Genomic DNA, 27,334 nt, shown 5'->3' with positions numbered 1-27,334 from the left:
TGGACTTTGCCTTTTGCTTGATCTCTTTTTGCTTCTATCTTCCTCCCTTACCTGCGGCGGAAGATAGAAGCAAAAGGCTGTAACTTAACTTTTGGATAATTCTGAACTGTTTAAACTTTAGTGTCAGTTGCACAGTTGAGTCCAATGTCTTCTGAGACAAAACTATTTCACTATCAAAGTCTACAAATGTTTAATTTTTGAAAACGAAATTATGATATTACTCAAAAAAGAAAAAGTCTTACCTGTCAAACTAATTGTTGTAATAATTCAAAATGACCAACTATTGATTTCTCGATAACAAATTACAGGTATATTCATTACTGTTCAATGCAGTATTATAATTATAATCCTGAATGGTTATAAATATGGGGCACATTTCAGACATCATAGACATTGCGCCACCTACTGGTAATAAGAAGTATGCCTCGCGTAACGAGACATGCCAAGTGTGACGCTGATAATATTAATGATTCCTGAGATATGAAACAAACAGACTGACAGAGATAACTGGAATTAGTAGATGGAAAATAATTGGACTGCTTGACATCGCGATGCACCATCAACCCATCGTGTCTCCAACCAAGTGAAATGACGCATCTTTCAATGACGTGAAATCATTTAGAAAAATAGATGAATCTGCACCGAGAAATTGGCCAACTGCCAAATTTTCTACCAAATTACCATCTTTGCGTCGTAACTCACCATCTGTCATCAATTAGCTTCATCACACAGACGAGCAGCCGGCTGATGGAGCCGTCCTGTCGTCCCAGCGATGTTTTATGTCGAAGCCCCTTTTTTCAAGGATTGAACGAGGCCACACGTTGCTTTGGGAATGATAAAAACAAAAAGTAGATGTCCTCTAGACTTTTTTTCCTGAAGATCAGTGCGATATCGGCATGTCTGGAGTCCTTCACCTCACCCCTCCCCCCCCAACCCTCCCAAAGGGGAGACTCCCGCAATTATGAGGGAAGAAATCCGTAACAGGTAATAGGATTTTCTCTCCTCTTGCAGATTATTATGCTTCTCGGGGGACGTGCAGACGGTGTAATGCAACTTTCTCTCCTTCAGATGATAGGCACATCATTTATATCTTCAGATCCGATCCTGCCCTTGGTACGATACAAAGACAAAGAGGCTTCACGGCGCGCTCCCCATCCCTAACAGCCTTGAACACTTGCACCTGACAGTAGCCAGGGAGACATGTTCTTTAACAGGATGCTATGAGTCATAAGTCAAGACACAATGGAGAGATAATTGCAGCGCGCCAGTAAGACGTAACTTCATAACTGAACAGCTCGGCGGGTCTCGTTGGCAGCCCATTTTGATGATTTCTCACAAAGTAACATCTATTTCGAGGTGAGAATGTTGCTCACGTTCCCACTTTGCATGAGGACAAGCAGAATACACCCGAAAAAAAGAGAAACCTGTTATCACGCCGTGTGCAGTGGCAGACTTGGCTGCATTAAATTACCTCAGACAGGCTACAGCCTCACATATCAGGTCCTCAGCAGCGGTGTTATGCAACCGTCTTGTTTCTCGAATCTGTCGCACTAAACCAAAAGCCAGTAAGTGATAGTAATGGAAATGAAATGCAGTTTTTGTTTTTCGTTGTTAGCTGTAAGGTATTTGGACCCAAACCATAAATGAACATCTTTTCAGACTAAAAGCTGAAAGTGTCTGCAGGGTGTTTGTCGGCGCTGGCTGAGTTAAGTGTCATTTGCTGATTAGTTCATTTATTTTTGCCACTTATGACTTCTTTTTTTTTAATTGTGCTGAGGCTCAGAGGATTAATATCAAGGCTTGTGAAGAAGAGGGTTATTATTAAAGAACTTTAATGATGTGATCATCAGATATTTAATCAACCAGGCTGCTATATTGTTTTGTAAGTGTAAATAAAAAAACACATGGTTTGTACAGTTGTCCTGAGAGCACTGCAACTTAAGAGAACACATGCAAATAGACATAAGACATAAGGATGGAGAAAAAAGCAATTTGACAACACATACTAGCTATAAAACATGCTAACTTCATATTTTTCAGATCAACAGTCCACAATCTGAAAATTACAATGTTAGGATGTTATATGGCTAGCTAATATGACATTAGCCTGTCTATCAAACACTTAAAAAGTGCAAATTGAATACGAAATTATCCTGGTGATGTTTTCTTTACCCTAGAATGAGCCCTTTATGTTTAAATTCTTTATATTTACATCCAGAGCGGGTGTTCAGCTGCAATTTGTAACTTCCCCACTAGATGTCCCTAAATCCTACACACTGAACCTTTAAATGTATTAGTGTCTAGTCATTTTGTGCTTCCACTGGAAAAACTCTGTTGTGTTGCGAGCATTTGGTTTTGTTGTATTTGATTGTGTTGTTGTGGTATCTGGTGGTGTAAGTGTTTGCATGTTTTGTCAAATTGAAGATTTCTTTGTTTGCCTGTGTTGTGTCTATTTACTTGTGTTTTCGTAACTTGCAGTAAGATGAGGTCTCAGGCCCATCGCTGTGAAACGGGACATGCAGAGGTTGTCATATGCACAGTGTCTGTATATTCCATTCCACAACTCATGTTGTCGTCGATGGTATCTGCTGGGAAATTGCCTTTCTGAGCCACTGGACATCAACCACAGCCCAAATGCATTTTTATGCAGTTAACACCAGCCACTGCTGCACAGTGCCGGAGCTCAGCAGAGAAACAAAACAAGCAGACATGTAAATAAATAACCGGCCGTGATTTGTTTTATCTGGGAGCAGTCGTGCGGAGCGTCAGGCAGTGAAAAGTTGCTTTGGAACTGCATCACATTAAAAGAGACAAAGCTAATTCTTAATATGTTTTTAACTGTCGCTGTGCTGCCTGCTGATACCTGCTGCCCTGCTTTCGGCATGTCAAGTAACTCGGAGGGATTATAACGATGAAAACAGATGAATATTTCTCATGCATCAAATTACAAAGTCTCTGTCTTTAGTTTTAAGGGGAACCTGGACTTTTTATCAACATGAGGCCAATTGGTGTGTTCTGGACCTAAAGTGCAGACAGAGCAGGTATGTGCAAACAGGAAATATAATGAAGGACTGGCTTAGTGACCAAGAACTCTGGTATCCAATCAGGAAAAACTCAGCAACAAGGACAAAACCCACGAGGGAACCAAGCGTGAGCCAGACAGGAACAAAACAGGCAAACTGAACAGGGCTGGAGCTCAGAGATGAAATACACAAGCAACACTGGTATAATTGAATTCCAGGGACACACATCTGGGGGGGGGGGGGGCAGATGATCACAGGAGCAGGAAACAGGACCAAAGGCAGGAAGTACCATCAGTAAGAGACACACAAGGTGAGTAACTTCAAAGTAAAGCAGGGAATATCATAAGGGAACTGGCAGTCCAACCCCAAATCTTAAAGTCACGATATCCAAACAAATCACAAGTTGAAGAAGGAAAAAAGTCCAAGAAGAAAAAATACACTAATTACAGCAGTTATCAAACTTTGAGTTTTCTGCTGGGCTTAAAGAACGTAGACACTACTTTTCACACTGTTTGTGAGTTATATGGGGATAAAGGCTGTAAATAAAGATGGACGGCACGTCTTCACTTCCACCCACTACCGAGAAATGAATTAAAATCTTCCAGTTTCGAATAACAACATCTGGTCCATTTACAGCCAGAGTATATTTCCATCTTTAAATAGAGTCTATGAGAGAAACATGTATTTCCATCTTTAAATAGAGTCTATGGGGGAAACATGTATAAATCCAGTAGACATGTGTTGGCAGGAAATTACCATGTTCTTTGAGGTTCGGCAGGAGTATGATGTGCTGAGAACACTGGGTCTCTGCTCCCGTTTGTAATATCCAAAGACAGGAAATTAAGAAAGTTTGGGAAATCGGTGTGTTCTGTGATGAAATACTCCTGTAGTGCCGTTTCAAACTTAATGTCATCCTTCTTATCGCTGCTACTTTCAATTCCAAGCTTTTGCGGTATGACGTGATGATAATTACCTCCAAAGTCCCGGGCAGTGCGGTTCTGTCCCAGATAAAGGTCACTTGTCCCGTCCGAGGGAGAGAACATGGAGCTACAGCAAGACGGTTGTAGATTTGTCTTCCACTTACGACGATCAGCTGCACTAATGTGAACAATGTGTTGGAAGAATAATAAAGACGCATGAAGCAAAGCTCGTGATTTATCAGCTGATCTCCTCTCTGACCTTCACCTGTGGTAACACGCTTTGGTTAGTGACCGGATGACAGAGACAAATGGCAGAAATTGACAGAATGGGGGGGGGTCATCAATAAGAGATGACCTCTGTCGAACGCCAAAGTCACTTCTCTGTCGAGGTTTACAGAGCATACAGAGACACTTTTTGATGTTAGGGAGACCCTGAATAATTCAGGGGCCCCAGAGCTGGAGCGGAGTGCTGGAACATTTCAGGGTTAATAGATATTCAGTGTGTTCAGGCTTCTGTTTAGCTGTTGTCAGGGGGCATAACATTTCTAGCTGTGGCTCTGACAGAGCATGACCAAATATGAGGAGAGGAAGCTCTTCGGATAATACATGTCTTGGATGCTCAATAACCCCCAAGCACGTCCTTCACTCCTTCACAGAAGCAAAAGATGGATGGAAAGCCGTATTTGTCTCTTTCAATTTTCGCATTTCTCAGTTAGCCAACCTCCATCATCTGGTGGGAAAAGAATTTAATGAATCACTTAGAATTCAATTAAAATGTGTTGAAGTTCCAAGGGGAGAAAAATACTCCTCCACCTCTTTCTCCAACTCCGATTTAAGACATCACATTCAATTTACTATAGTGACATTTTCATTTGGCCCAGGTTTGTCTATTCAACTTTACTTTAGGTCCTAGCAGTGAGTTGAAACCTGTCGCCTGAGTAAAGACTGGCTCTTCCACTGATATTTATCATTGTCATTTGCATGAGAGAGTTGCGTCTGTCAATAGCATCTGCTGGAGATGAAAGATTCTAGGCGGTATTGTCTTTAATTTACCCGAGACTTTTGTCATCTGCACAGCTCGCAAACTGCACACTGACAAAAACACACAGGCGTAAATAAGCACACCCACAACACCCTGCGGAGGGAAGAACGAAAATGAATGCAAACTCGAATGGAAAGCGGTGAGACATGAAATGCATATGGAAAGAAACATGCAGCGCTGTAAGCAAATTGTCTTTGAGGGTAATGTCACTTGCATAGAGAAGAAAAGGATCAGACAGGAACACATTGTTAATATAAAAGTAATATTTACTGATGCTTTCACCGGTTGAGGCTCTGCGATACAAAGATGTGAGAAAAGCAGGGTGTATTGTGAAGTCACATCTTTCTGCACTGACCTTGGATGCAGTCCTTAAAGAACTCTGTGTGGGAGGACCTTGAAAAGTGAGAAACAGCTTACAACACCCTTCAGGATGAAATAACAGTTCTGAAGTCAAGCATTTGAAGTTTAGCTTGGTGTTGACAAAGGGCCGAGCTCAAAGCTTGTGTATGTAACCTCGGTTATTGATGACACCGGTGGTCGCTCGGTAAACTGCAGTCGGTACCCTGTTTGTTCACGTTAGCAAGCATCCTGGGAATCGGCCAAAACAGCGACATGATTTCTGGTCTGGGAACGAAATTCAACGCTATATTCAACTTGGATTTAAGGATCTACCAGAGGAAGGAGCAGCAGTCGAGGCTCTGTAGCTACCAGACTGTGTGAAGTGTCCAATGGGATTGTGCGGGACTGTAAGACGCGAGCAACAACAAGTGCATGGGAATTCTAGCAGCGTCAGGATGACTCTCTGGACGTTTCTATACACGCAGAACCTTGACTGACGGGTATACAGAGAGGGCCGGTTAAGAGACTGACAGGGATGGTAAAAACTTTACGGATTGTTTGACAGCCCAACAGCTTACGGATGAGACAACCCACTGGGATTCGTCCCAGTTGTCCCGATGTCCAGTCCGACGCCACCAGACGGGACATGATTGACTGGCATCATGTTGATGAGGAAAGTAGAGCTGCACCGTTATATTTTAGACTATATTTGCCTCAAAATGAAATATGAAGCGTCTGACTAGGCAGAAATGCCACAAAATGTTTTTTAATAGGATTTATAAAGGATAATGCTGTTATCAGCTGATATTGATCCCCCCCCAATGACCATCATGTTCCCATTTTGCCGGACTGGCTTCACCAGATACAACTTTTTGTGCTTCTATGTTCTGAGTCGTGCTGGAAGCCGGTTGAATTCCTCCCATCACCGCATTTATTCACTCCTCCATAAAACAAACATGTAAAAATGATTATTTTACTTGAGCACAGAGGGAAAAAATAAGTTGCATGTCACCGAGAGGCTATGAAGGCTTGTGAATATCCTCTGGCACTGTGCCTCCATCCTGATGGTGTTAACAAGATGTGAGGACTAGCTGTGAAAGGTCAGTGAGAGGGCAGCTGTGGATGGATACTCAATTTCTGGAGTAGAACAATGAAAGTAACAACTCCAAGATATATAACTTTTCTGCTGTGGAGTTCATTTCAGTGCTGGTTGTGTGTTGTTTTTTGCCACAATCCTGTGTTTGGATTCAGTGTTGTGTGTGTTCATATAAAACCTGGTATCATCTGCTTACACACACGTTTTGCATTACAGGCCATCACATAGCATACCAGAGGAAAAGCAGCTGTATATTTTTCCAGTTTACCTCGTAGGCTGACTCTTGTTATTCAGCTCCGTGCCCACACAGATCTTGTTAATCACTTTGACAAACATTGCATCTCCATTGTGCCACAAATCAAAGCGGGATGCAGTTGTGGCTCCATCACTGGGGCCTAATCTAAATGTATCAGCTGGTGTCAACTCGGGGACAGAAAATCCATATGCCTTCTATGTCTATAGTTAGCCGTATTGCAGGTTGCCAGATATTGTTCTCCCCTGCTAATGACATAGGGTAGTGTTGGCCAACCTGCAAACAGAGGCGGACAGTGGGAGGCAGGCAACGATTCCCTGGGAATAATCGTTTTAAAGTAGAGCGTGTATTGCAGTGAATATGTACATCCACATATAATCAGAGTCAGCTATTTAAAGGTTCAGTGTGTAGAATCTAGTGACATCTAGTGGGGAGGTTGCATGTTGCAGCTGAATACCCCTCACCTCACCCTCCCCTTCCAAACATGAACCTGTGGTAGCCTTCAGCTTTTGTTTTAGTTTGTCCAGTTTGAGCTTCTGTAAAAAACATGGCGGCCTTCGTAGAGAGGACCCACTCAAGATGTAAAGCATTTAAATATAAAGGTCCCATTCTAGGGTAAAGAAAAACATCAACTCGTAAAATTTAGATGAAACACACTGTTGAAAACATCACTAAGATTATTTTATATTCAATTTCTGTCAAATAGATCCCTTTCACCTAATTCTTACAAATTAACCTTTAAAGCAATCCGGAAAAGGGCTGATTAAAAAAAACAGTTTACAACCATTCACTGCCTTCCAACCTAATTACTACAGGAGAGATTAATTTAATGGAACAAGAACTAAAGGAGCCACTTACTTCTGACCACACAAGGCTACAATTTCATACATATCTCTTGCATCAGATACAAGAGCCTCTCTCTGTAATGGGAGTGGTTCACGCTAGGTTTTCAGTGGAACATTACTGCCATCTAGTGTATTTGTTGAGAAGCTTCTCATGCTCCTGTGGGTCCAGCACTGAAGACCATGCAGTATTTGGGGTCCTCTGCCATTTATTTTCTGTAATTGAAAATTGAAGAAGCTATGGTTGAATAAATTGAGCAGAAAAACTTCCTTTGATGAGTTTATGTTTCGTATTTCATCCGTTAGACTTTACAAGCGTTTCACAAAAAACCCCACGAGGAGGCTGACGGCTCCTTCTGGAACAATAACAACCTAATTACATATCTCCAGTGGAACTCTCAATATAAGTGAGTTCAGCTGTAGAAAATAAACATTGTTTACCACAAACTATATTAATAATATTGTGTATTAAAGAGAGTGCTGTCCTGGCTCGATTAATCAATCACAAGTTATTTAATGGATATCGTTTTTTATTGCAGTACAAATTACTTTCAAACTGAAGAGTGATATTGTTTTTGTTTCCTTTTACAATCCAGACCCACAACTCAGTATAAATGTCACAAGCTTTTTATGAGAATTATGGCTCTAAAAGGCCAAGTGCAAACCAACTGCCTCTGAGCTGCCAAGTATACAAGAATAACTGTGTACTGCTGGGCTGATCGCAGTATGAATGTGTGTACATGCATTATTGTGATGTGACGGAATATGTACTGAGGCGGACGCTTTGCAGTACTTCTTCAATCACATGCAAACAAGTTACAGAGTCAGTTCTGTCTTTGAAGTCGCTTCTTAAAGATCACTTCTACTAAAAACCCTTTCTTGACTCTATCTGAGCTGTTTGTTAACTCAAATTATTTAATTTTCCGTGTTAATGTAGTTAATGTATTTAAAGTGGTAGAAGTACCTAAGAGATTGGCTCCAGCTCCCCTGGCGACACTTGAAGGATAAGTGGTTTAGTTTATGGATGGATGGAAGTACCTCGGAAAATACTTTTACTGGAAAGCCTGTCTTGATCTAAATTTTCTGATCTCTAATATCAATGATAGAAAAATAACAAAAAACGCACCTCTACCCGAAATACTCTTCTTTAATAATTGTATTTCTGGCCTTTATTATTATAATTGTTGTTTGTAATATAAAAATAATAACAATAAAAAAAAGTTTAAATAGTTATCAATAGAAAATGCAGTCACTCGCAGCAGGACAATCACAGGCAAAGCACTGTGTTCAGATTTAGTTTGACTCAACAGTCTCAAACTGACACTGAGGTTTGCCTCCATGTTGGAAGTTAAACGACTGCACCAAACAACCACCAGGGGGAGATAATGAGGTACACACCAACAGTAGGATCCTGGTATTCAAATCCAAGAGGGAGTGACCTCCTGTGAAAAGGTTATAAGTTTAAATGTCCAGTCAGCTGAACGGAAACACTACAGGTAATGATTATTAGCAGAAAGCGAATATTTGCGTATTTAGCCACCAAATGTAGTGATTCCGTGGCCTAAAGAGCAAATTTCCTAGAAACTGTTGCCATGACGTCTCCCTCTTTCCTCCTTAGTGGAAATAAAAGGGTGTTTGTTGAAAAATGTGTTATTTAAATGTCCTGTTTTGAAAAGATTTTAACATTTGCATGAACTTTTCCTTTTACCCCTTTTAAAAAATAATCTTTGAGGTATTTAAAGCACTGAGTGTTTATCAACCTGCTCCTGGCCCCAGAAATGCAAATGAAAAATTAATCAGGCAGCATTGAAGGTTTCCTCCAAATTGCTTAAAGGACAAAATGTTTCTCCTCATCTTGTTTAAAGATGTTCCCCCTCCCTGGTCTTTGCAAATGGATTTTTGATTTGTGCTCTTTACTTATTACAGGAAATAAAATGTTATTTTTGAGACTGGAATTCCAAGTTTTTGTGAGAAATTGAATTAGAAAATGTTGAAATGGTCTAAAATAAGCATTGTATTGATGTTATATAAACATGAGTGCACAGATTAGAAACAATTTTATATAATACTGGACTACAACTACTGTAAGTTACTGTAATGTAATGTGTGAGGCCTGCAGTTAACATTACTTAAAATGTGATTCTTCTGTACTTATGTTATTGTTTGTGTAGTGGCTCGATGGTTTCACAGTTGCCTTGAAATACATTATAATCTTCATTTTTATTTCTATATTTCTTCATCTAAATGCAGCAAATTACTTTGAAAAATGACTGTATAAACACATTTCAGACACATTTTCCTTCGCCCCTGCTGTTTTTCTGCTTTGTATTATATTCACACACAAAAACAAACTATGTGTTCACAGTAATAAAGACCAGCTTTATTTTTTCTTCTTCTTACAATAACTAGATACATTAAAGGCTTTTCCCAAATGAAAACAAACAATCACATGCATACAAGTAGTAAATGTGCATCTGAAAATCACTTCTGAGCTGTAAATGCACCAAACACTGTTGTAATCACAATCTCCACAAAATAGATTTCCCCGTTTACGTCTCTGCACCGATTTGTTACTAATAGGAATGAAAAAAGTGCCTCGCTGAGAGATTGTTGCAGCATATTTCTTATCAAAATGTGACAAACTGTTTCTATAATATAATTTCCTAACATAACAGATGCTTAGTGAACTAAACCGACAACTACTTCTGCAGCTTGTGTCTGATTTCTTATTGTCTTAAATACCAAAATGTAATGAAATGTCTCGTCGACACATTTCCAAATGCATAAGCGCCACATATTCGAAAAACATACCGAGCTTCAGATGTGTTTTCATTCAGAGTGTCACTCGAAGTTGCCTGAGATAAAGAAAAATCACATCCACTTGTGTAGAAAATGAAAGTGGCGTATTGGAAAGTACATGGCGTCAAGTCATTTTAAAGAAACGTAAAAGAAAAACAGTTTTTTTCTGAGGGACACACAATTCTGCTGAGCAGGGACGACATCAAATCTCTCTACTGTTAAACCTGTCACACTTCTAACCACAGAGTTGTCAGTTTGTTCTCATAGAGACGAATAATTAGCTCTGTTGTAACCACCACTTAAATCGTAAGTGACCTGAGGTATGGAGCAGTCTGTGAAGAAGTTGGGGAAGGCCAAAGTGCACAGTGCGTTGTCCTCCAGGGTCCCCGGGGGGGCGGCCTCGGACTGACAGTAGACGGGGGGCTGGGCCGGGCCTTTCTTAGAGGCTCCAGAGCAGCTAGTCCAGGGCTCGGAGTAGAGGAGACCGCCGACCAAGTGGTGAGTGTCGTACGAGGCCGGATCCAGGCCTCCCATCTCCGGCTGCACCCGCAGATGCATGTTCTGATAAAGGTCCTGTTCACTGACCATGTTGCTGTAATCGGGCCCCAAGAGCTCGAAGAAATCCGCCGCCTCTGGGTTTCCTCTCTCCAGGTCCTTCAGCGTCATCCCAGACGTGGAGCTGACTCTGGAGCAGTTGGCCGGCTCGGTGAAGAAAGAGGGGGGCAGGTTGCGGTGCCTGAGGGGCGGCTTCTTGGCCTTTTCACCCCTGATATCCTTCACAGGGCTGAAGAGCGCGGCCAGGCTCTTGCTCTGCAGGTTGGCCTGGACTCCATCGCGTTTAGGCAGAGTTTTGCTCTGCAAAGGGCTCGGCTGGGCCAGAGGGGAGCCCTGGCGTTTCACTGGGGCTTCAGCAGCGTTTCCTGGTGTAATGATGCCCGTGCACCTCTTGATCTGCTTCTGCAGATACTTCCGGTGGTTGACTTTCCTTTTGGATTTCACCGGCTTGTCCAGAGCCAGCTTGATATTGCTGGAGGCCGAGTCTATGAAGCTCAGCAGGTCCCTGGTGGTCTCTTTGTAGTCTTCGTCATTCTCTGCCTCACCCAGGAGACCCCCGTCCAGACTCTTCTCCACGTCGTACTCCACCACAGAACCCGGGAAGCAGAAATTCATGAACTGAGGGTTCATGATCGCAGTCTGAACAGCCATTACTCTGTGGAGGCCCGGCGGCTGCACCTGTGGCATCCGCTGTGATCCCTGGTCCAAAAGTTTCCTCAAAGCATGTCTATGTTCTCCCCCCTGACAAGCGCTCGGTCCTGATGCTGCTCATGGAGCTCCTGTAAACATTCCAGAGTAGAAGTGAGGGACTCCGAGGGACGTGAGGAGATCTTAGGGGGGGCTGGCCTAATGATGTCAGAACATCAAAGAGGAGGGGCAAAGGGACCGCGGGACTTAACTCTTTGCTTGTGCCCGACCACCTGCATCTAAGAGGGATTTGTCTGAAATTCCCTGCTGAGTTGAAGACAATAACCTCGGTCACAACTCCCCCCCCCTCTGCTTTAACTGCTAGTGTGTGTGCCCTGAACCACGAAACGCTCTCGTGAAAGTGGAGATTATTACTGTAGCTCTTAAACTCTCGGATATAACATTGTTATAAAGTATAAACTTGTGTAAAAGTGACAAATTAAAGCAATGTTTTTAAGTTAATTGAGTAAAATACGGATCCACAGCATTATTAATATCCCGATTCCTGTTTGATTTTCTAAAAAACTGTAACTGTTATTCAGCTCTTTTAATGCGTATCGTGTCTGGATTACCAAATACAAGTAAACTCGTAATCTAATTACTGTTCATTTAGCTGCTGAAACAAACCCGGCATTAAAAAAAAGAATGGATGCTATACAGTACAGAGAGAGGCCTCTTTTCTGTGGGAAAATCTTTGAGCCCCAACAGATGCCACAATCTGGAGGAATCTTCCCAACTGCTCGCTTGTGTCTTAATCTGCTCATGGCAAAAGTTGATTTCTGGTGCATTCCCAGGCCAGTGGGAATTTCTGCCCTGGCCTGACAACTATTATGGGCTGCCTTTGACATAAAGCCCTACAGGGTCTAAATAGCCTCTATTCTTTGCCCGGCAGTGAAAGGGAGCTTTGTGCCAGAGATTCATTAAATTGCACCTCACAGCCCCTTCGTAAAATGGGTCTCAATAATGAACAGTCGATTTAACTAGAAAAGCTGCCGGAGCTGTTAAATTAAAGGGGAATAAAGTGCCGTTCGAGCTCAGTGTGCCAGAAGAAATGTTGACCTTACGGAATCCTGGGTATGAAACGTTCTGCTGTAAACAATAACGTATTACAGGAAGTGTCTCGGGCTGTGGTGAATACATTAAAAAGGACGTGTTGTTGTGTTGCCAACGCTTTTCGGCCAATTTAACAGAGGGAATTTCAATTGAATTTCCACAAAGAAAAGTTGACTATACATAAAAAAATCTGTAACTTACTGCTACACTACCAGCACATTGTTTATTCTTCACCAAAGAATCCTGTCCGTCCCAACCTCTGAACACTTTAAACTAAATTATTCCTACTTTAACATATTTTCAAGATTAGCTGCAAGTTACTAATTGAAAGGACATCGCTCCTCTTACAAATGAGCGTGTTGAGGGTTAGGGGTTGACGCAGAGTTAAGAGTTGACGGAAGGCAGCAAAAGGAGAGACACAAAAAAAAAATCTTTCTTATGTTAATGAGGAGAAAAGGGACAGTGAAGCTGATAGCACTGATCTCATTATCTGTGGCCCAACACAAGTCTGTGAATGTAAAGGAATCCAGTCGAATCTAAGAGGATTTAGAAGAAGGAAAATAGAATATCATGCTATTTGTACAGATGGTGGTTTAAAAAAACACGTTTTGACATTTCCCAGCAAAACCAAGACAAACATTACATTTGTCAATTCTAAACTTTCACTTAATTAAACCTGAGCGAGGGAAGAAATGCAGATCAGCTGCAGCAGCGTCACAACGTCTCATGGAGTTTTTGCTTCCCCTCTCTTTGCAAGCGGCACAATTTTGGCACAGTGACATCATCACAGTCATGGCAGCCATATCCACCTTTTTTTTTTCTCCTTCTAGTCAAAGGGGGCTTTTGGCTTTTGTGCTGGTGGGTCATTCACATCACAGAGCCTGACGCACAGATCCCGGAAACAAGTTTCTATTGTTGCTCAAAGGCTGAGAGGGCGAGAGGGGCGAAGGAGGAAGAAAAAAAAAGACGAAAATATGTGAACTGAGAACACAGCTGACGAGGTCTTGTTTCCACTCGTTGGGACCTTCAACATGAAGGTAGTTTGTTAATTGATTTGTTCAATCCCCGTAATGGAGATGTGTTTATTCCAGCGTTAATCACAAAGGTCACAATATGGATTGCGTACTGAGAATCTCATTTTGTCTGGACCTCAGGGGGGGAAAGTTTAATTTCGAGAAAATCATTAGTAATCTGCAGCACTTCCCCCCATCTCCACCCCCCACCACAACCAGCTTAAGTACCCAGATCCATATTGTTGAGATATTGTAAAACATTACCACCCAAAGAATTCACTTATTCAGCAGCACCCATCCCCGAGGGTGCGGGCGGGGGGTGTTCGGTGCAACGTGACGTGACACACACAACCCTAATCTCTTCCTCTACTAGTGTGTGGTCCCGTCGGAGCAGGGACATGCTCGGGGTTTGTGTTCCAGCGAATACTAATAACACCTTTGATTGATGGCCAGTGTCAGGGACTTAGAAAAGGCCGACAAAATTAATGGCCTCTCAAAGGCCTGAGAAAAAGTTTAAGGAGGGCATTTAGTGGCGGAGACCCCGTCCTCCCCCATGTTTAGCTGGGGTCCTTTACAGCGATGGGCGATTCAGTCGAGCTTGTGACAAAATGTGGGGAAATCAACTCACATTCCTGCGCAGGACATGTTCCCCCCCGTCGGTTTCACACGCTCACGTCACATCAGGAAACATGTGGCTTTCAAAGAGAATATGTGCAATATTCATTCTGTAGGTTTACATCTTATTTATTAAATGTGTTATTTCATCAATGTATATATATTCAAATAACCACTATTTTTAATAGTCTTTATACCTAGTTAGGAAACCAATAACCAATTCTAAATTACTTTTGTCACATACAATCAAAGTAATTTTATTCTACTGTGAACAAACCTATTAATTCCACAACCGTCTGTTTGTCTGTATATGGAACTCATATCTAATGAACCATTTATTTTATTGGCTTCACACTTGGTGGAAGCACAGCGTTCAAGTAAAGTTTACTTTGGAGTGATTTGGACGCTGGATACATTAAATATGAACAAAATGTGTATAAACAGGCGCCCAGCACTCAGTTGCTCTCACATTTCTTGGATAAACTGCAGCACTGGTCTGCGACTGGAAGCCTGCGCCCAATAATATCTGTCCAGCCTGATCATTAATGTTTATTTCACCAAATCTGAGAGACGGACGTTCATGATATCCGTCATGGCAACAACATTCAAATTCATTCCTGTTTTGCAATGCGTCTACAAAGTAAAAGCGCAACGTTCGATTTATTGCTGCAATGCTTTATATCGAGCTGAATTAGAGAGCTTTTATTTTTAAACACATCTCTGTCGATTTGCGAAATAGAATTTGCATTTTTGTGTGTTTTTATGAAAAATACTGACTGCAGATAAACCAGGTGGGATGAACACAACGTTTTCTAGCTTCACTCTGCATAATAGACTGTTTTTAAAAAAAAGCTCTGCACACAAACAATAAAAAGTGACTCTATATTGTAGAACTGTTTGAGGAGGAGTCACTAACGACAGGGAATAACTCTGAAGTGGCTCTGGAGCATCAACACAGTTCAGGCACCAACATTCCAAACAGGCAGGTTTAGAACCGGCGCTGCACTGGTGAAGTAAATCATCAATCTTGGCTGAAAAACGAATTAGTGAAAAAAATTACAAAGCATGAATATGCGTTTTCATGTGTTTTGACCATTTGAGGTTTTTAATCTTCACATTTGAACGATGACTTCACGCTGAACTACAAGAAGAATCTTCCCTCTCTCCCTGTCGATCCCTGCATCCGCTCAGCCTCTTGCTCTTAACCTCCCATCAACCCCTCTCAACTTCTCCGGCTCCCCAGGAGTTGTATTAATAATATTACTGGCAGGGGGGGAACAAAACGGGGTCTGTGGGCGACTTTGGTGCAGCAATTTAAAGCTTTAATGGCGGCCGGTGAATGAATGTGTGCCAAGAGGGGAATCCCACAGGTCGGTCCACGGGGGTGAGGTCAGCAGGCGTAGCTGCAATAACCTCCCACCACTCACTTTATTGGCCTCCTCCGATTGGGTTTTTATTAAATCTCCAGCACAAGCAATTGTTCCTGCCAGGCGGAGGCAACTTAAAAGCCCCGGACGTTCTGAAGCGGGACAAAGAGTCCGGTGAACAGAACCACGCTACATCCATATATGATTAAAAGACAATTAGATTATATGGCAATATATTTCATAGATGTAGGATCAGTTTCACTGGTGGATGTGTTGACAGCTCATAAAGAATTTAGCAAGGAAGGCACTGCTCTATGATCAAATCAAGTTTAATATCTTTAAAAAAAACAAATGTATTTTCTTTACAAAGTATTTGGTGTCAGCTTTTCTCCTGAGACGTGTTGTTGAAGTGTAAAGAAAGAAAACATTACAATAAAAAGACAAACAATGAAGACTTAAGGAGTGTCAATTTGAAGCAATGACATTAAAATGAGAAAAATGACATGAAGATGTAATGGAACAGGAAGTCCTGATTGAAACACTGATAAAAGAAAATAAAAGCTTGACGAAATGAGGACGATCGGAGTCTTTTGATGATTATTTGATCACATAGTAAAAAACTAAATAAAGATATTAACTGAACAGCATTGTGATTAAGACACTTTTCATTTTGGCTCATGCTAATAATAATTTAGCTTGGAGATATATCATTTGGCATAAAGGAGTACTGAGATGTTATCCTGGGGTTGTGCTGTATTTGGAATCCTACATTTTCTTCTGTATTTCAATAAAGTGGGTAAAACTGAGTCAAAGAAAAATTGTAGTATAAGACTCCAGCACTGAAAATGGCTACGTTATTAGGATAAAACATCAATTTCGTAATTGAAATTAAAATCAATACTGATCATAGATAAATGTCTGTTAATTTAATCGTTTAAAGAAAATCTCCAGCATTGATTTAAAAAGTAAGACAAACTTTGGAGAGAGAACCCTGTGAAATACCGCGTCGCTGATTAAACAAGTCAGGTGACATTTTTGCCGCTCTGAGAGATCAGGGCCATGACCCAGTTTGACCCTGCTGGATCCACTCCCGGAAATACTTCAGCTCCAGCGCCCGGGCTGCTCGGACCGAGGGGGGGTCCAGGTCGTTGCTGTAGCGCAGGTCCAGGTGATGAGCTCCGTCCGGGATCATGACAGACACCAGAGAATCCGTTATGTTGTAGGTGACGCCGCCGGCCGACCACGGGTCAAGTCCTCCGTTACTGAAACACAACAGAGACACTGAGAATTTAAACTCTGTACGTTCACGTTATGCAAACTTATGGATTTCCATGACAATTTCTTTAATATCAAAGGGTGTAAAAGCAGAAATAGTTTTATGGGAAAGCCAGTATGTGGCATTCAGCTCAGTATTTGTAGTCAAGCTGATCTCTCTGCACTATACAAACACAGGAAACCTTCTGTCGGCCGTTTCCCAGCCAGTGTTTACCTGAAGATGATGTTGCTGTGAGCAGCGATGTCCTTCCCCCCGTAGACGACGCCCGCCCACTCAGCCCGCGGCCTGACGCCGAACATGGCGTGACACTCGTCGGAGAAGGCCTGGAAGTTCCACTCCTCGGGTTCAAACATGTCCTGGACGCCATCTGTGCACATGGGCATCACCATCTCCGTGCAGGCCTGGGGATCAGGGATCGGACACACATTGGTTCAGACAGGTGCAGCTGCCCACTGACACATTTTTGCACAACTTTATTCAGGAAAATGACAAGGAGCTGATCCTTCCGCTCTGTGCTGCCGCACCTGGTAAAACCAGCCGAGTTCCCCGAGGCTGCCGGTCGCTGTTTGCGATGTGTTCAGACAGGAGGAGCTGCCGGTGTAGTTGTAGTAAACCTTCGCTGCTTGAGACACGCCGTGCAGGAGCTGCTGGTCGGACGCGGTGGAATCCAAACTGAGATACTTGCACACCACCTGGAAAACCACAAGTTTACAGTTCAGGTAAAGCAAGTTTATAATATCCCTTCTACTCAAGGTGGCGTATATATCTTAAAACTCCTCCATAAAGGCGTAGCTGATGGGGAGCAGCTGCCACCTTCGTCCTTCCAGCAGATTCTCTGCAGGGGAGTTCTGACGCTCTGTGAAATTGAACAAGGCCCTTCTTGCTCGGTTACTCACTTCTGCCAACTCTAGGAAGAATCCTGCAGGTTCCAAACTTCTTCTGTTTCTTCAGTATCGAGGCCACGGTGCTCTTGGGAACACACCAAGCTTTGGAAATGGTTTCATACCCGTGCTCTTTGACGCGCCACAATTTCGTCCTAAAGGTCTACGGAGAGTTTGTGAACTGGTTTGTGTCTGATCAGTTCAGATTGATTGGACAAGAATCCGATGAACGAATCAAATCCAATCAATTAATCAATCAATCAAATGCCTAATAAAGTCAGTTTACCACTTTAGTCAAGATCACATCTCAAAGTTAATTCAAGTTATGGGGTTTTTAACGTTGTAGCTTCCTGTGCAAAACTTTCCAACGTAATAAAGAGTGAAAACGTGAAGGGGTGTGAACACTGTCTGCAGCCACTGTATATCCAAGTTGTTTACAAGACTGAACATTGCTTTCTTGTGGCCCCTAAAGTGTTTTTCCACATAAAACGTGGTGGCGCCTGATTTGCATATGAAATTCCCTGGAATGAACTGGAATTTATTGCTCTACACTTGGCACAAGAGGGAAGAAAAACGTCCACTAACTTAAAGCCAGTGATCTAAACGACAGATTTTTTTTTTCAAATGTTGCATGCATTACTGCCCTGGCTGATTTCTCAGAATTAATAGGCTGAATGATAGATATTGGAGTTTCGGCGTCTTGTTTTATTTCTCCGCGTGTTGTTATGGTTGCGGCGGCGGAGTTGGCCGTGGCTGTTGTTCGGCGCTCTCTTTGTGAGCCGGGGGGGAACTGGGCTTCCTTGTTTGGACGTTGGAGGGGAGCTGCGCTAGTGTGGAGTCTGTTACTAAGGCTTTTGTCTGCGGGCTGGGGAGGAGTTGGTGGTCGATGGATGAGGAGGGCCACAGACATGTCCAACTAAAGATTTATACCGTGAAAAAAAAAAGAAAAAACACTGCAATTGCTCCAAAGCATCTTCTCCTTACTTTTCAGATAGGATTAGGCTTATACATTCATCTCTGCCAACAGATTTCCCTCCTCTAAGCCCTCAATACCCCGTTCTCACACTCACTCAGATAATCACATTAGCTTTGTCATTAAAAAAGCTCCTCTTTGCACCCACTGCCTAAACTGCTTAAACCACCCATAGGGGTCGCATACATTAAAAGGCAAAGAGCCAAGAAAAAAAACACAACTCAAAATGGCCATTTAGTGTTTGTCTCATGTGACACAGTGCTCACCGGATCCTTTCAGCGGCTAAATGGCAAACAAATAACAAAAAAAAGAATGTATCGCTGTGGTGGAAGTTTTATTTTGAAAGAGCTGTGTGTGTGTGTGGGGGGGGGGGGCTCGCTGGGAGGAGTGCAGAGGCTCCAAACCGAGTGTGGGGGTCAATGGTGGAGCTGGGTTTATGCACGTGACCTGCCGAGGTGACTGGTGGAATAAACTGCACCCAAGTCTATCAGCCTTCCGATCGGCCGCTGGTCACTCACAATTAAAAAAGGAAATTTGGTTTGAAGCCACGTTACATGATTGCATTAGAGTCTAGTGAAGTATTTGCTCCAGTCCCATTCAAACGAGAGCAGCCAACCTTTGTTTAACAGCCTCAAGGGGAAGTGTCCTCTCTCTGTGGCGCCGTGTGAGCGTCCTGAGAGGAACACCTCAGAGATCTGACGGAGCGTGCGACTGAAAGGACTCTTGGTACGAGGAGAGGAGGAAGAATGGCGGCTTACTCGTAGCAGCTCGGCTACAGAATACTTACAGTCCAAAGAGAAGCAAAGGGCCTTATGAATATTAATGAAGTTAATTGACAGCTGTTGTAAACAAAAGCGGGAACGACCACAACAAACACTCGACGCACAAACGGCTGAATCGCTCGTTCGTTTCAAACAAGCTGCTTCAGCAAAAACAAACAAAATCCAAAGTAAAGTTTAACCAGGGTTTAACTTTACTTGTAACCCTCTAAAAGGCAAATACTGGTGCAGATCTTAAGATACAGGATTTTATTTTACTATTATTAATAATATTTTTTATTCATACCTGGATGGGCCAGCGAGGCAGCGGCTGCAGGAAGTTGGCTTCGTACGGGTAGTCCACCATAGCCAGGTTCACCCACGTCTCCTGAAGCCAGTTCTTGAAGGCCACGGCGTCCATCTTGTTTTTGAGAGGGCTGCACAAACTGAATTCTTCTGACAGCCACTGGAGACCAGATGCTAATCGAAAGAGAACAAAAATCACATTAGTAACCACATTACTAATGTGATTTGGATCTTCACTGAATTTACCATATTTAAGATGTTAGTCACCTGAAGCTCACCGGAGGAAATGAGGTGTTATCGCTTAAGTCGCGGTTTATTAGTCTTAATTATTTGAATTATTTAACTGTTTTGTTGGGGGATTTTTTGTCGTCTTTGTTTTTACTTTTCAACTGTGTTTTGAAAGGTGCCAGATAAATAAAGTTCATTATTCTTAATATTTCGAGACCTAGTTCTAAAATTTGACAGTGACATTACCATTAATTAACATGGAGGAGAGAGGGTTTATGCTCAATACTGCAGCCAGCCACCAGGTGGCAATAGAGACACTTTGATATAACATGGGTTTCAAATTGTCCATCTTTTCCTTAGTTTAGAGTTTAAACAGAAAAGTGTGGAGAGAGAAACTCTCATGCAAATACACAAATTGTCCCACAACAAATACCAGTGGGTTTCATAAAGGCTAATTTATATTCTGATTTATTCAGATTCTACTTTTCCAGACAAAAAATTAATGGATCCATCTATTCTCTATCCCAGGTTGTCCTCTGTGGAGTAAGGACCCTGTGGTTCTCCAGGTTTCTGTAACAGCCGTCTGGTTCCAGGCGGTAGGAGATGATTGCACCACTTAACAAACCATATGGACAGAAACTCTCACAATCCAGGAGCCTCCAGCAGCACAGACGAGATTAAACTGGACTGACTAATTGTTTCTGAATAATTCAAGTACATCATATTTTATATAACATGACAGAAGAATATAAATCAACCCACGAGCGTTTGACTCACCAGTGGAGGAGACGTTATTGATCGCCTTCCACGACTTTCTAATGTTGGCCTCACAGTTGTAGCCACTCCTGGCGAAGTCCTGCGTTACTGTTCTGTGGAAGTCGCCACATGGCACCAGACCAGGGAACTGCCATATTGGAGCGGAGGCCGCCAGAGCTCTGAAATACAAGAGGCAAAACCGGCTCTTATTTTCTGTGGATTCCATTTTCCCCTGCAACCTGTGAATAGCATTTGTGCCGGATGTTTGCAGGAGGACGATAATGATCCCAGCATGAAAGTGAAGGAAACGCTGATTCAAGCTCTGATGCCTAATGTCTCATGTTTCTGTCGAGCCTCTTGTAAAACAGTCTGTTGACTCAAATGAACATCTGCTGTTTATTACGGACATTAATTCACCGACAGGAGCTCACGAAGGAGAAAAACGGAACAGAAGTACTTCAACGAGCACTCAGAGGAATCTCGCTCTTTGTACTTCCACTCTCCTCTGGTGGGAAATGACCGGTCAGGTGAACGTGAGGCTGCAGATGCATCACTAAAGGAGGCGTATGATGCTTTCTCAGTTTTTCTTCCCTCTAGTGATTAAATAGGTTTTTTCTGTGTATGGAAAAGTTTTCATGTGTTTTCCTGTTCACATCCATTCTGGGGCAAATAAAACTTTCCCTTTCAGGGGCAAAGCACCTCCGCAGCATGGCTTCGGTTCCAGTTCAACTCTGGTGAACTTTGACCTTAACTCAACCAATCGCGTTGTGTAGTTGACCCCACTGGGCCGTCATTTGGCAGTAGCTTTAATTCATAGTGAACCAAGATGGAGGAGACACTGGTGCTAGCTGCGTCAAACCAGCCCGTGCTTTATGATTTAGGACATGAGAATTATAAACCGTCTGACAAAGGAGGAGCTGCCTGGTACCACAACTACTACCACAACCTTAAAACGGAAAACAGACCACACAACTGATTTCTCTGAGCGTCACATCCTGTTCTGCCAGCACACAACGATACGTTATTATAAGTATATTACCCGACAACTACATTGGGGTACTTCATCCTGAGCCAGGCAGAGAGCATCCCTCCGTACGAGCCTCCCACCGCGATGACTGGGCTGCGTTGAGCTCCGGGTAAAGTGCTCTTCAGGTTTTGAATCAGGACTGCAAAGTCTGACAAGGCCTGCTCTGAGGTCAGGTAGTTCAGGTGTTTGCTGTCCTGCAAGAAAAGAAAATCACAAGTTTCATTCAGAAATTAAAAGATGAAAACACAAAATTATTCCCTGGCACCGAAAGTGAAGTTTATTTTTACACGGAATTATTTTAACACCTTCATCTAACAAAGCTACGAGAATTTCAGGACAGATATGTAAGTAAAAATCTTGTTGAATTAGATTAGAACTTCTTCACTTACACTATAAGACTCTTGTCCAAATGGCAGAGATTCTCCATAGTAACGATGTTCTGCAAAAACCAGCATGGCGCCCAACTCCTCCGCAATTTCCCACATGAAGCCCTGAGGACGAAACAAAGGCAGGCGCTCGATCAAATGTGAGGCTGTGCACAGGGTGAGAGAAAGTTAGCAGATGGGATATTTACAGTATTGTTGCAGAACCACGTGATGTCTCCTTCGTTGCCCGTGTAGAATAAAACAGGACCTCCGGGCTGCTTCCAGTGGGTGTCGGCCACCAGGTATCTCTGTTTGAACGTGCCATCCTCCAGGAATCCAAAGTGATCAATCTGAAGCAGATAAAAAACATTCAATTAAATGTGTTTTATAATCCTCAATGAGTTCATACACACTAACTGATCACAATTATAATAATTAAACTGTAATCAAGCAGTTAAACAAACGAGATCCCACTTGAGTTAGTGTCTGAACACAGCATCAGACAGACGGCAGGGGGGTGTAACTATTTAATGTTAAATTATGTTTTGTTTGAATGAAGAAGCTTTGATATTTTATGATTGTATTAAACTGTTGACAGTTGTCTGTGTGAACAACATGTTTCTTCTATTTAAATGAAAACTTTGATACAGATGAAATGACGCTTGAAATGACGGTGACTCGTCCACACATATGTAATTATTTCTTATATTTATCATTTCTCATGTTTTGTTTTCTCATTAATACAAATGAACCATTTCAGCATAAAAACACGAAGCTTTGATATGTTGTGATGAAGAAAATGTCGACAGCTTTGGAAAACACAAATGATGTAATATTAAAAAAATACAAACTTTTCTTTTGTCATGATTGTAAAATACTGTCAGAAAATATTGAACAAAAACAAACTATATTCAGACTGTCTGTATTCCATTGTGAAATTGTTATTCCACAAAACAGACATTGTGGTGCATTGTGTTAACAATTAACAATGAGTTGCCTGTTTATGATATCCTCTCTATACTCCGTGATAAGTCTGATCGATATGGCCAAATATTTCTATAAAGGAAACATTCAGTATCAATCAATATTGATTATTGTCACGATAAATGTCAAATTATTGATTATCTTAAGCCCTAAGACACATTTTGGCTCCTGAGTTATCAGCATCACAAACTGTAACACGTGATCCAAACAACTCAGAAGTAGAAGTGACTCTCTCTTGTGCATTCGTCACAATTTGTTGACAGAATATCTAATGCTCCGATCATTTATTAATGTTCAAAACCAACAAACAAGCATTTTACAGTCCACTCGGAGGTGGGTGATCGGCAGCGGACCCCTGGCCCGGGGCCAACTGTGGCATTTTGAGATGACAGGCCCCCGGAGGTAATTAGCCCCAATTTGTATTAAAAAAAATGTTGGAGCCAGTTGTAGGAGACGCCAAATTAGTTCTACTTTAGATGAGCTCCGAGATATCCTTTCATCACGCCGCAGGGATTCTGGGTATCTTCCCCCATTCAGCTATATTTCCTGTATTCTTAACAACAAAGGCGGAAAGAAACCAACAACTTCACAGAGACGACAAACCCCTACGATGCTGCGAGGGGTCGGCCAGCCCTTGAATCAGCCCCGGCACTTAATACAAAATGCTTTTGTTTTGTTTCCTCCTCCTCGTCCTCCTCGCTCCCTCTCCTCCTCGGTGGATACAAAGGAGGCAACAATTTTATGAGCCAATGACAGCAGAAAGATTCCGGGACCTCAATGTGTTCATTCAAGCCTCCACTCCTCGGTGCTTGGCAGGGTCTTTGAGTGCGGGGGGGGACCATGAGACAGTTTAAAGGGGACGTTTGGCAGCAGAAGGAAGTTGCAGTGGTCGTCCAAAGTGTAATGTCAGAATTCTGTGAACAAATGATTTGCTTTACTTGTCGTTTATATAAATCACATATTTGATTTAATTTCATAAGCTTCTCTTGTAGATCAACTGGTAGATTTTTTGGGGAGTGAGGCTCTTCAATTATTGAGAGTGGAGCTCCCCTTGAAAAATAATCTTACAAACAAGCAAAGTATAAAGTGGGTGAATATGTGGAGTGCCTCATCCAAAAAGGACCCCCGCTGAATACTGCACCACTTGCACCCACTCAGTATGCACAACACAAAACCCCACAAGACTGGTTTTGTAACAAATCCACACACTCTGATAAGTAGCGCCCCCGAGTGGCAGCTGCAGGCAGCACTTGAGCACTGATTGTTTCAGTTAAGATTCTCTACACACACACCCTGTTTGGCATGTTGGGCCAAAGCGTGAACTGCTCCACTGGAGATAAAAAGCTGCTTTTGTTGTCCAGGAGTTGGAGAACATGAGGGAAACCAGAGAGGTTGATTTGGAGGATGCTGAAGGACACTTCCATTCATTGTCTGCAGGGAAAACCAAGTCGAGAGGATTTCCTCTGGACAACTGCTGGATCACTTGGAGCGCTCTTCACTCAGAGAGCGAAGGGAAAAGGACTGTGATTGATGACCATCACGGAAAAGAGCCTTCTGGGACTGACCAGAGGAGAACAAGGTTGTTTTTTGTTGTACGTCTGGAGAAGAAGCAGCAGTTACTTGATAATTGGTTTGAGGAAAAAAAAACCCACACACAGATAAGACAATGGGTGTGAGGAGGGAGGAAATGGTCTTCATCATCTTGTCAGCTCGGCAGATCAGGCAGGAAGTCGTGGGCTGGACCAGGTGTGGAGTGTTAGTTCTGTTAACAGTGTCTAAATATAACATGTAGGGCCAAAGCCTATTGTTTTTGTCTTCATTGTTGGTTTATCTGATAGTTTGATTAACCGATTGAATGGTTGATCCATAAAACATCAGAGAAAGCTCATCGCAATTCATCAAGAGCCACAAAAACACAAATATATTAAGATTTACTGAAATGTAGGACAAGAAATGGCAAATCCTCACCCTAAAAAAATCTAAAAACATCCAATATTGGTAAATTGTAAAGTGCTTAAGTGCAAAGTGAAAAGAAAATAGATAGAAGTAAAGATTGCAGTGCTAGATGTTGAGAGTTCAAGAGGTGAACAGCTTCTAAATAAGAACGATTCTGGAATTTGTTCGTTCGTGTCTTTAGCACTTTTCAGTCTCAGTTCTAAATAAAATAATTGTTAACAGGTTTGCAGGGAAACAGGTTTAAATGTTCAACAGAGTTTAACCTTCAAGGTTAAACTAGAGTGTCACTCAGTAGAGCACAAACCTCGGCCAAGGCCCAATTGTTCCCTTGAATTTATCCAAGCGTTTCAGCAGTTTATGTAACTTCACCCTCCTCAGAGATCCTGACACGTTTAACTCGGGCAGTTTATGAAGCACCTGAATGCACCGTCATCACTTGTGGTGACTTCATCACAGCGTGAAGTGAAGCAGCCGATGAATCAGCTCATGATGACACAGTGAAGGATGACCTCAACGCACGAGCTATGGAGACAAACGCTGTGTCTTGTGATGATGTGAGTCAGGTCCACATGTCCCTCGATGTGACGCCTCAGCAGGTCGACCTGATGCTCCAGGAGGGAAAAAGGCTGAGAGAAGATCTCGGGTTTGAAGCGTGTTTCACGTTCACTGGACCCCGGAGACCCTTCAGGCAGCGAGCCAGGAGCGGTACTCTCAGTGCATGGAGGAGAAAACAGAGCTGATTGTGGAGGTTTCCCCTTCACTACAGGAAGTGGGGGGGGGGGGGGGGGAGACGTCTATTGTTTGCAGACACAACACACGGACAACTTCTGCAGCGCCAAGTATATTGAGCATATTAGAAAGAGCAATAAACTGTGAAACTGTGAAGCCAATTTAGGTAGGGGTTCACCTGTATTCATCTGATAATATGAATTTTACTACAGTAAAACAAATCATCTCTATCTTTTTACAGAAAATACACTGTATATCTATCTTATTATACTTAATTGTAAACTATCTTTCTTATTATAGTCAAACACCGATATAAATCTTACTTTAGCAAAACTTACTATAGTAAAACATGATATATTTCTTATTATAGTAAAACCATAAATAGAGTTTTAATAAAGCACTAAGGTTCTATATAAATACAGTTATTGTTATTTGTATTAGAAGTAGTTTTAGTATTTGAAGTATTTTAGTATACTACTACTTAGTATTAGTATTATTTTTAGAAGTATTATTAGCAAAACTTACTATAGTAAAACACAATACATTTCTTATTTTTGTAAAAACATAAGTATAGTTTAAATAAAGCACAGGTTATACATAAATACAGTTATTGTTATACAGTTATCATATTGTAGGAAAACACTACTTTATGGTTATATTAAAATGTAATAATATCATTATAACACCAGTCTTATTAGTATTATTGTATGTTTTCCATTACAAGATGATTCAGGTTTAAAAAAAATGGGAACTTGAATATTTCTGTTCATTGCAAGACAAGTTTCGCAGTGAAGTGAAAGAGGAACAAGGAACCAGAAGCTCCTGTGACATTTCACATGACAACTGATTTAGTAGCACTTAAATGTCAGTAACTTTTATCACTTTGTAGTTTCTAGATTCTTGTAGTTCTGGGTTTGTTTCCTCATGGTTGAATGCACTTCATGTAAGTCGCTTTGGATAAAAGCGTCAGCTAAATGTAAAATGTAAAAACTGATAAAGTTTAAACAGAAATGAACTCACCCTCTGGTCGAAGTACAGGGTGGTGTAGTTGATGGGGGTCTCCGCGGGGGGGGCGAACCCCCCCAGCCTGGTGAAGAGTTGGGACTTGAGCGCGTCTACGTGCAGAGAACCCAAACACAGCGTCATCAGCGCGCAGAGAGCAGCGGCTCGGACTCGAACCTGTGACCTGAAGCCTCCGTGCTCCATCATCACCAGCCTGTCACACGTTCTGTGCTCAGACTGACCCACACCACATGGGGTCTTCTTCTTCTTCTTCGTCTTCTTCTTCTACACCCCCCAGGACCCGTCACAGGCCGGAAGTGACAGAGGACTCCTCCGATCTGTCCCCGGCTCGTCAGGAAACACCCGCTGACATGTTCACACGTTCGAGTCCAGCAGGAGGGGGAGAGCGGTCACAACAAAGACACTTCCGGTGCGAGCAGACACACACGCGCAAGGTATGACGGGAGTTTGAGTTCCTAACGTGAACCG

The 27,334-nt window shown here is 42.3% G+C and overlaps 2 protein-coding genes across 2 annotated transcripts; both read right to left on the bottom strand.

The window, feature by feature from the left end:
- Window positions 1-10,575: 10,575 nt before the first annotated feature.
- On the bottom strand, window positions 10,576-11,795 carry LOC133002877 (protein FAM181B). The gene is given in 5 exon segments (XM_061072464.1): window positions 10,576-11,535; window positions 11,537-11,608; window positions 11,610-11,692; window positions 11,695-11,762; window positions 11,764-11,795. Coding segments are annotated over 5 exon segments (1,215 nt in total).
- A 4,122-nt stretch (window positions 11,796-15,917) lies between these two features.
- Window positions 15,918-27,233, bottom strand: prcp (prolylcarboxypeptidase (angiotensinase C)). Its single transcript, XM_061073007.1, has 9 exons — window positions 26,864-27,233; window positions 22,384-22,524; window positions 22,199-22,300; window positions 21,822-22,003; window positions 20,804-20,961; window positions 19,800-19,972; window positions 17,405-17,572; window positions 17,094-17,281; window positions 15,918-16,866 (listed from the first exon to the last, which is right to left on the bottom strand). Exons 1-9 carry the CDS (start codon window positions 27,050-27,052, stop codon window positions 16,656-16,658), a joined length of 1,512 nt encoding a protein of 503 aa, XP_060928990.1. The 5' UTR covers window positions 27,053-27,233; the 3' UTR covers window positions 15,918-16,655.
- Window positions 27,234-27,334: the final 101 nt, after the last annotated feature.

The sequence above is a fragment of the Limanda limanda genome, chromosome 6 (assembly GCF_963576545.1).
Source record: "Limanda limanda chromosome 6, fLimLim1.1, whole genome shotgun sequence".
NCBI lineage: Eukaryota > Metazoa > Chordata > Actinopteri > Pleuronectiformes > Pleuronectidae > Limanda > Limanda limanda.
The sequence above is the reverse complement of the archived record's forward strand: the minus strand, read 5'-3'. Positions and strand labels throughout refer to the sequence as shown.

Bases quoted from the DNA above. Each gene is read 5' to 3' on its own strand.
- prcp (XM_061073007.1), bottom strand. From the start codon at position 27,052: ATGATGGAGCACGGAGGCTTCAGGTCACAGGTTCGAGTCCGAGCCGCT. The intron at 22,004-22,198 runs GTAAGTGAAGAA...CTTTTCTTGCAG, and splicing joins TTGGACAAGAGTCTTATAGT to GACAGCAAACACCTGAACTA. The intron at 17,282-17,404 runs GTGCGGCAGCAC...CCTGATCCCCAG, and splicing joins AACTCGGCTGGTTTTACCAG to GCCTGCACGGAGATGGTGAT.